Source organism: Pseudophryne corroboree, chromosome 9 (assembly GCF_028390025.1).
Source record: "Pseudophryne corroboree isolate aPseCor3 chromosome 9, aPseCor3.hap2, whole genome shotgun sequence".
Taxonomy (NCBI): Eukaryota; Metazoa; Chordata; class Amphibia; order Anura; family Myobatrachidae; genus Pseudophryne; species Pseudophryne corroboree.
The window spans coordinates 178,324,301-178,334,856 of record NC_086452.1 but is presented as its reverse complement, the minus strand read 5'-3'; the positions used below and the strand labels follow the sequence as shown (position 1 = coordinate 178,334,856).

General features: G+C 44.0%; 1 protein-coding gene across 1 annotated transcript in view; it reads left to right on the top strand.

Moving 5' to 3' along the window:
- Nucleotides 1-660: 660 nt before the first annotated feature.
- The window catches only part of LOC134956859 (peroxiredoxin-6-like), a 29,430-nt gene continuing 19,534 nt past the window's right edge, over nucleotides 661-10,556 (top strand). Inside the window, exon 1 of the mRNA XM_063938753.1 lies at nucleotides 661-834. Coding sequence (XP_063794823.1) covers nucleotides 743-834 — 92 coding nt within the window. The 5' untranslated portion in view covers nucleotides 661-742. The remainder of the gene's footprint in view (nucleotides 835-10,556) is intronic.

Here is a 10,556-nt window from a genome sequence, read left to right as displayed (position 1 = left end):
ATTTTTGTGGCTTGAGTAATGGAATAGTTATTGTAAGAAAACTAGTTTACTTAATATGCTAACTAATCACTGTTACGGGCTCCACTGTTACGGGCTCCTCCAAGCACATTTTCAAAACTGAGTCTGGTAGGAGGGGCATAGCGGGAGGCGCCAGCCCACACTCTCAATCTCTTAAAGTGCCAATGGCTCCTGGTGGACCCGTCTATACCCCATGGTACTAATATTGACCCCAGCATCCTATAGGACATAAGAGAAATTAAGGTTATTTCGGTCAAAACTAACAATGCAAATTTTGTTCTAGCCATGATAGGATGATTAGGTAAGTGCATGGTTACTCTGACAGCGTATTTCCCTTCAGCACATGACTTCCCCATCATCAGGAATATTTGGCATCCAGCAGCTTGTGTTCTCAGTCACATTAGTGACGCTCAAGATCTGTTACTTCAACAAACAGTAAAACTTCAACAAATAGTAAAAGGAAATCACTGACATCATTGAATGAGAGCAGCAGCAGCAGCTACCTGTAGGGGGAGCCATGATCTCTCCGTTTCCAGCTATATCCTCCTCACTCATACTAATCTGCATAACTTCGCCCTTCTCAGAGGCACCACTGAGACTCCTCCCCTTTCCTGTCAGCCACGCCTACTGGAGTAATTTATTAAGCAGCGGGACATGTCAGCTTTGTAGCAGAGCAGACTAGTCTACTCTGCTTATCCGTGGTGTGTTCCATCTGACAGCAGGCATGCCTGGGCTATTGCTGGGGGACTGCTTCCCGGACTTCGAGGCAGACACCACGATCGGTAGGATCAAATTCCATGAGTTCCTGGGAAACAAGTGAGTCCTTATAAATTACTATTATCCATATAATCACTATGCGGCACGTCATTCACAACAGTCGCACCAAGGACGAGACCTATTGCGGCTCCCTGTGCGTCTGTGCTGCGAGATGTAATGTGCTGTACTTTCCGCGTTCCATATATATTTAAGCGCACATAGGCAATTGCCTAGCTGCTCTGCAGTCTTCAGCACAGCATGTAATGTCAGCCCTTGTCTATCAAAGCATGCTGGTGGTATTTGTATATGTATACAGCAGTAGGCGATACGCAAGGTAGTTACCGATCTACTAACATTAAATCTAGCATTAAGCATCTACTAATAAAATAAATAAATAATAATTAAAAAAAAAAAAAAATATATATATATATATATATATATATATATTATTTCTGTAAATCACTCGCTTGTAGCTGACCTGCCACCTCCCGGCCAAGTCCCGGTGTTACTAACTAGCTAACTACTTCCTGATTTGTCTTGCCCAGTACTAGCCCTTTCCTTCTCTGTGTACTGTGCTCTGCTTACTAAGGGATAATTGGAGCCAAGGCAGAATTATTCATTTTAAACGTAATGATTTTTGAGAATGTGTCAGAAAATACTGATTCGAGCTTACTGCAACACTCCTTTGCTGAATGCTCTGTATGCAGGCAAGTGTTTACAATTCATTTCAGTTGGATGAATAGTATTGTTTACATTTTTTTACTTTTACATAACACAATTGTTCTCTGATAACTGGTGACCGAAGTATTACATTTGTATAGTGCCTTCTGTGACTTGCCAGTATTGCCACATACTGTAGGTGTGCCGTGTGTTATGGTAATTTCAAAAGTTAATATTATGAGTTTATGGGCAAGATGTACTAAGCCTTGGAGAGTTACAAAGTACCAGCTCTTTACTGCCATGTTACAGGCTGTGTTTGAAAAAGGACAGCCAGGAGCTGATTGGTTGGTACTTTATCTCTCTCCACTTTATCCACCTTCCAAGGCTCGGTGCATCTTGCTCCATGTGAGCAGAGATTACAGGTGTGCTACAACAAAATATCTGTGCTTTAGCAGCTGAGCAGTTGAGGACCACCAGAAAGTGAGTCCAGTTTAGGGAGAGCACCATGTGGCTGGTGTGCTTACTATATTGTCTGTTATTTATATAGCGCACACATTCAGCAGTGCTTTACAGAATATGCCTGTCATGTTGTGTAAATGGCTGGCACAATAGCTAATTGATGTGTAAAGTACACTGCCAATTTCCACTTGGTGGGACATGAATGCTGCTGTTTGTGTCCATGGTCTGTCAGGCTTTTGGGAAACTCAGTGTGCACAGTACTAAGCAATGCACGTTTTCCTGACAGTCATGACTGCAGCTCTAGTGGTACCATACTACAGTCCAAAAAAAGTCCCGTGTGATCCCATGGGATGCAGCTAATAAACCGGCTGTTGGGATCCGGCATTCAATTCACAGAATCCGTAATCCCGACAGCCAGTGAAATGCTGTCAGTCGGAATACCGACCGCAGCCCCGAATTCCCACTCGGATGGTGGGTATACACCACCACCTGAGTGGGACTATAACCTGTGGTGAGTGAAGCGAGCCCGCGAGGTGACTCTCAGCCGGGATTCGGTATAGTGACAGCCGGCATCCCGTCTGCCGGTCTCCCATATATATTCAGTTACCTCTTCTAACGAACTATAAATGGAGAGCATTACCTGTGGCCTGGTGATCTATCCAAGTTAGCCATGCCTGACTGTAGCGAGACTGTTTCACCTACAGTAGCTCCTGCTGGCAGTATGTAATCTGTACCTGCATGAAACAAGGCTTGCTTAGGTTAAGGTGTATCCACTGAGTTCTGGTTCTTATCTCCTGCTGATCTGGATTATTTATCACACTATACAGTCACAGCCTGCTGCATACAGAAAGGGGAAAGGTAGGTCGCCAGAACATTGGTAACTATTCTGCATTTATGTTTAACTTAAGAAATACTAACTAAGGTGATCATTTTATATAGCGCTTTCTCCAATAGGACTCAAAATGGCATAAGCTAAAGAGCCAGGAATGCTAGATATGGGTCTGGGACTCCAGGTCGACAACAAAAAGGTCGACACACCTTAGGTAGATGCCAATTGGTCGACACACCTTAGGTCGACATGGACAAAAGGTCAACATGGACAAAAGGTCGACAGGAACAAGGTCGACATGGGAAAAAGTCGACATGAGGGGTTTTTTGTGTAGTTTTCTTCGTAGAGTGACCGAGAACCCCAATTAGTGCACCGCGTCCCCTCGCATGGCTCGCTCGCTCACCATGCTTCGGGCATGGTGCCTTCGCTCGGCACAGATTACCGTTCCAATCGTAGTCCATGTGGATCGTTAAGTATGAAAAGGTTCCAAAAAAGAAAAAAATTGTGAAAAACTCTTGTCGACCTTTTTCCATGCCGACCTTGTTCCTGTCAACCTTTTGTCCATGTCGACCTTTTGTCAATGTCGACATAAGGCGTGTCGACCTAAGGTGTGTCGACCATTTTGTTGTCGACCTGGAGTCCGGGTACCGCTGAATACATTGGTGGAGAGTAGAGATGTGCACCGGAAATATTTCGGGTTTTGTGTTTTGGTTTTGGGTTCGGTTCCGCGGCCATGTTTTGGGTTCGAACGCGTTTTGGCAAAACCTCACCGAATTTTTTTTGTCGGATTCGAGTGTGTTTTGGATTCGGGTCTTTTTTTCAAAAAACCCTAAAAAAACAGCTTAAATCATAGAATTTGGGGGTCATTTTGATCCCAAAGTATTATTAACCTCAATAACCATAATTTCCACTCATTTTCAGTCTATTCTGAACACCTCACAATATTATTTTTAGTCCTAAAATTTGCACGTAGGTCGCTGGATGACTAAGCTCAGTGACCCAAGTGGCCGACACAAACACCTGGCCCATCTAGGAGTGGCACTGCAGTGTCACGCAGGATGGCCCTTCCAAAAAACACCCCCCAAACAGCACATGACGCAAAGAAAAAAAGAGGTGCAATGAGGTAGCTGTGTGACTAAGCTCAGCGACCCAAGTGGCCGACACAAACACCTGGCCCATCTAGGAGTGGCACTGCAGTGTCACGCAGGATGGCCCTTCCAAAAAATACTCCCCAAACAGCACATGACGCAAAGAAAAATTAAAGAAAAAAGAGGTGCAAGATGGAATTGTCCTTGGGCCCTCCCACCCACCCTTATGTTGTATAAACAGGACATGCACACTTTAACAAACCCATAATTTCAGTGACAGGGTCTGCCACACGACTTTGACTGAAATGACGGGTTGGTTTGGACCCCCACCAAAAAAGAAGCAATTAATCTCTCCTTGCACAAACTGGCTCTACAGAGGCAAGATGTCCACCTCATCATCATCCTCCGATTCATCACCGTGTACATCCCCCTCACAGATAATCAATTCGTCCCCACTGGAATCCACCATCTCAGCTCCCTGTGTACTTTGTGGAGGCAATTGCTGCTGGTGAATGTCTCCACGGAGGAATTGATTATAATTCATTTTAATGAACATCATCTTCTCCACATTTTCTGGATGTAACCTCGTACGCCGATTGCTGACAAAGTGAGCGGCGGCACTAAACACTCTTTCAGAGTACACACTTGTGAGAGGGCAACTTAGGTAGAATAAAGCCAGTTTCTGCAAGGGCCTCCAAATTGCCTCTTTTTCCTGCCAGTATACGTACGGACTGTCTGACGTGCCTACTTGGATGCGGTCACTCATATAATCCTCCACCATTCTTTCAATGGTGAGAGAATCATATGCAGTGACAGTAGACGACATGTCCGTAATCGTTGGCAGGTCCTTCAGTCCGGGCCAGATGTCAGCACTCGCCCCATACTGCCCTGCATCACCGCCAGCGGGTGGGCTCGGAATTCTGAGCCTTTTCCTCGCACCCCCAATTGCGGGAGAATGTGAAGGAGGAGCTGTTGACCGATCAAGTTCCACTTGACTTGATAATTTTCTCACCAGCAGGTCTTTGAACCCCTGCAGACTTGTGTCTGCCGGAAAGAGAGATACAATGTAGGTTTTGAATCTAGGATCGAGCACGGTGGCCAAAATGTAGTGCTCTGATTTCAACAGATTGACCACCCGTGAATCCTGGTTAAGCGAATGAAGGGCTCCATCCACAAGTCCCACATGCCTAGCGGAATCGCTCTGTCTTAGCTCCTCCTTCAATGTCTCCAGCTTCTTCTGCAAAAGCCTGATGAGGGGAATGACCTGACTCACACTACAACGCTATAAGAAAATATAACCAGGCGCTAATAGATCATCACCACATCCTGGTGATCAAGTTAATAATATTAAAATTTGTATATTTAAAAAATATACAAATAATACTATGATTAATAAATACCTAAGCTGCAGGAGAGAGCTCGACTTGGGGTAAATCAAGTCAAAAAGAACCGGCACTTAGAAATCTCCGGTAACACTAAACCACTAAACAAATCCCCTCTTGCGCTATAAATAATATGGTATGGCTCAAAAGTTCAAAATAAAAACAAATTGATAATTTCATATAATCTATATTTTTTATTTAGTGAAAAATAGACATATGTATATATATATATACTCTCAAATAAACTATTAGACCGGTCAATAAAATCACTAACAATATCTTTGCATATCTAAAGGAGGTGGATCTAGGTAAACTCTGTGCACAGAGAATAAAAAATTTTATCAAAAAATTTATAAAACTCAGTCCATATATTGAAATAAAAAACAAATTGCCAGCTGTGATTTGCACCCTTGTTGTGTATTGAATTTCCTCTATAAGCTGCCACTCGTTATAAGGAAATGTTATTGTGCAGAAATGATCGCTCCACACTGGAGCCTTACGTGTAGCTCACACCGGTTGTTGTACCACGGGAGAATCCAATGACAGACGAGGCGGTCTCGGGCTGCGGGAATGGCGCTGCACTGGCGCCTGCTGTGTTGAGTGTTTTACCCGTCTTCTAAGCTCTATGAGTCCACACCTCTATGTGCCGTATGCAGACACCACAGTCGCGGTTGTGATCTCCCGATCTCCGGTTTGTCCACAGATGTTACCGCTAGCTGATGTGGTAATTTGGGGGTGCAAATGAAGGCTGGTACAAGGGTCCAATGCTCTGCTTCTGACACGTTTCGCTCCTCTCACAGGGGCTTCCTCAAAGAATAGCCTTACCATATTATTTATAGCGCAAGAGGGGATTTGTTTAGTGAATGACCTGACTCAGGCTGGCAGTGTCTGAACTGACTTCACGTGTGGCAAGTTCAAAAGGTTGCAGAACAACGTTGAAATCATTCTCCACTGCGCTTGAGACAGGTGCATTCCACCTCCTTTGCCTATATCGTGGTCAGATGTATAGGCTTGAATGGCCTTTTGCTGCTCCTCCATCCTCTGAAGCATATAGAGGGTTGAATTCCACCTCGTTACCACTTCTTGCTTCAGATGATGGCAGGGCAGGTTCAGGCGTTTTTGGTGTTGCTCCAGTCTTCTGTACGTGGTGCCTGTACGCCGAAAGTGTCCCGCAATTCTTCTGCCCACCGACAGCATCTCTTGCACGCCCCTGTCGTTTTTTAAATAATTCTGCACCACCAAATTCAAGGTATGTGCAAGACATGGGACGTGCTGGAATTTGCCCAGATGTAATGCACGCACAATATTGCTGGCATTGTCCGATGCCACAAATCTGAAAGCCCAGGGCGATCCGGCACCGGATTTACTAAGTAGGAATGATAATAGAATTAGGAAAAAGAAACCAAATTTGGACAGTGTGTTACCCTTAATAGATAAGGGAGAGAGGCGGCAAAATTAGCCCTTTTAGTATTAAATATATACGTATAAATGTTATGCTGTCCTAGTTGGTGGTGCACCCAGAGCCAGAAAGTATGCAAACTTTGAAAAATGGGAAGAAAAAAGAAGGCTCTTGTGTGGGCGCACTCTTGTAGAAGAAGTAAATCCACAGGAGAGTCCAATTGGGGTAAGCCATTTTGCGATGATCTTCCTCAGTTGCCGTAAGAGGTTTTCAGCTGTGTGCGTATTCTGGAAAGCGGTGATACAAAGTGTAGCCTGCCTAGGAAAGAGTTGGCGTTTGCGAGATGCTGCTACTGGTGCCGCCGCTGCTGTTCTTGTGGCGGGAGTCAATACATCTACCCAGTGGGCTGTCACAGTCATATAGTCCTGAGTCTGCCCTGCTCCACTTGTCCACATGTCCGTGGTTAAGTGGACATTGGGTACAACTGCATTTTTTAGGACACTGGTGAGTCTTTTTCTGAGGTCTGTGTACATTTTCGGTATCGCCTGCCTAGAGAAATGGAACCTAGATGGTATTGGGTACCGGGGACACAGTACCTCAATCAAGTCTACAGTTGGCTCTGAAGTAATGATGGATACCAGAACCACGTTTCTCACCGCCCAGGATGCCAAGGCCTCAGTTATCCGCTTTGCAGCTGGATGACTGCTGTGATATTTCATCTTCCTCGCAAAGGACTGTTGGACAGTCAATTGCTTGGTGGAAGTAGTAAAAGTGGTCTTATGACTTCCCCTCTGGGATGACCATCGACTCCCAGCAGCAACAACAGCAGCGCCAGCAGCAGTAGGCGTTACACTCAAGGATGCATCGGAGGAATCCCAGGCAGGAGAGGACTCGTCAGAAGTGCCAGTGACATGGCCTTCAGGACTATTGGCATTCCTGGGGAAGGAGGAAATTGACACTGAGGGAGTTGGTGGGGTGGTTTGCGTGAGCTTGGTTACAAGAGGAAGGGATTTACTGGTCAGTGGACTGCTTCCGCTGTCACCCAAAGTTTTTGAACTTGTCACTGACTTATGATGAATGCGCTGCAGGTGACGTATAAGGGAGGATGTTCCGAGGTGGTTAACGTCCTTACCCCTACTTATTACAGCTTGACAAAGGCAACACACGGCTTGACACCAGTTGTCCGCATTTCTGTTGAAATACTTCCACACCGAAGAGCTGATTTTTTTGGTATTTTCACCAGGCATGTCAATGGCCATATTCCTCCCACGGACAACAGGTGTCTCCCCGGGTGCCTGACTTAAACAAACCACCTCACCATCAGAATCCTCCTTGTCAATTTCCTCCCCAGCGCCAGCAACACCCATATCCTCCTCATCCTGGTGTACTTCAACACTGACATCTTCAATCTGACTATCAGGAACTGGACTGCGGGTGCTCCTTCCAGCACTTGCAGGGGGCGTGCAAATGGTGGAAGGTGCATGCTCTTCACGTCCAGTGTTGGGAAGGTCAGGCATCGCAAACGACACAATTGGACTCTCCTTGTGGATTTGTGATTTCGAAGAACGCACAGTTCTTTGCTGTGCTTTTGCCAGCTTAAGTCTTTTCATTTTTCTAGCGAGAGGCTGAGTGCTTCCATCCTCATGTGAAGCTGAACCACTAGCCATGAACATAGGCCAGGGCCTCAACCGTTCCTTGCCACTCCGTGTGGTAAATGGCATATTGGCAAGTTTACGCTTCTCCTCCGACGATTTTAATTTATATTTTTGAGTCCTTTTTTTACTGATCTTTTGTGTTTTGGATTTACATGCTCTGTACTATGACATTGGGCATCGGCCTTGGCAGACGACGTTGATGGAATTTCATCGTCTCGGCCATGACTAGTGGCAGCAGCTTCAGCACGAGGTGGAAGTGGATCTTGATCTTTCCCTATTTTTGGGACCTCAACATTTTTGTTCTCCATATTTTAATAGGCACAACTAAAAGGCACCTCAGGTAAACAATGGAGATGGATGGATACTAGTATACTTATGGATGACGAGTGACTGACGACACAGAGGTAGCTACAGCCGTGGACTACCGTACTGCGTCTGCTAGTATAGAGATGATAATTAATGATATAAAAAAAATATATATATATAACTACTGTAGGTTTATATAATATAATGACGGACCTGGTGGACACTGTCAGCAGACTGCTAAACTACTAGTATGAAGAAGATAGAAAAAAAAAACCCACCACAGGTAGGTATACAATTATGGACGAGCACTGACGACACAGAGGTAGCTACAGCCGTGGACTACCGTACTGCGTCTGCTAGTATAGATAATATAATAAATATATTACTACTGTAGGTATATAATATAACGACGGACCTGGTGGACACTGTCAGCAGACTAGAAAAAGAAAAAAGCAAATACTTCCCTGCGCTGGAAGTGTTGATGCTGCAATTAGATATACGTTCCGGAGTTATCAACCGGAAAAAACAGATAATACTATAATACAATATTTGTATACAAATCGCGCTTCAACACTGGATAAAAATAAATAATGTAGTCCGGTTTTTTCAAAAAGCTGAAAGTCTCTGATCGTTGCCTCCAACAAACATATGAAAAGTCAGTTTACAAATATGTAATCCGTGAGATATCAGGGAATGAGATGATCATCTCATTCCCTGATATCTCACGGATTACATATTTGTAAACTGACTCTACCTCACTTACGGATACATGAGAGACAGTAACCAGAAGATCCTGAAACTCATCAACAAGATCATTCTGCTGCTGACCGGAGAGAACAATCTGGTAGATTAGGAACCCTCTGGAGTGAAGCCCTGCTTGAAAATCCCAAAGACACCTTTATAGGAGTTTTCATATGTTTGTTGAAGTAAGCAAGAAAGTGAGCATTCTGTGTTTACGACCAACACACTTTTCGGGTGGTCCCAGAATATCTTACAAAGACACAAAGGAGGGGAATTTCTACATCCCATAGTCCCCTCATATGATTTCTGTGACATTTTAGAAATTACTACACATTGGAAATTTTTTTCTGTCTTCCTTCCTCTATGTATTACCTGGTTGAAGAAAAATTTCCTGGAGGCAACGATCAGAGACTTTCAGCTTTTTGAAAAAACCGGACTACATTATTTCTTTTTATCCAGTGTTGAAGCGCGATTTGTATACAAATATTGTATTACTGTCAGCAGACTGCTAAACTACTAGTATGAAGAAGATAGAAAAAAAAACCCCACCACAGGTAGGTATACAATTATGGACGAGTGACGACACAGAGGTAAGTACAGCCGTGGCCTACCGTACTGCGTCTGCTAGTATAGATAATATAATAAATATATTACTACTGTAGGTATATAATATAATGACGGACCTGGTGGACACTGTCAGCAGACTGCTAAACTACTAGTATGAAGAAGATAGAAAAAAAAACCCCACCACAGGTAGGTATACAATTATGGACGAGTGACGAGTGATGACACAGAGGTAGCTACAGCCGTGGACTACCGTACTGCGTCTGCTAGTATAGATAATATAATAAATATATTACTACTGTTGGTATATACTATAATGACGGACCTGGTGGACACTGTCAGCAGACTGCTAAACTACTAGTATGAAGAAGATAGAAAAAAAAAACCACCACAGGTAGGTATACAATTATGGACGAGTGACGACACAGAGGTAGCTACAGCCGTGGACTACCGTACTGCGTCTGCTAGTATAGATAATATAATAAATATATTACTACTGTAGGTATATAATATAATGACGGACCTGGTGGACACTGTCAGCAGACTGCTAAACTACTAGTATGAAGAAGATAGAAAAAAAAAACCACCACAGGTAGGTATACAATTATGGACGAGTGACGACACAGAGGTAGGTACAGCCGTGGCCTACCGTACTGCATCTGTTAGTATAGATAATATAATAAATATATTACTACTGTA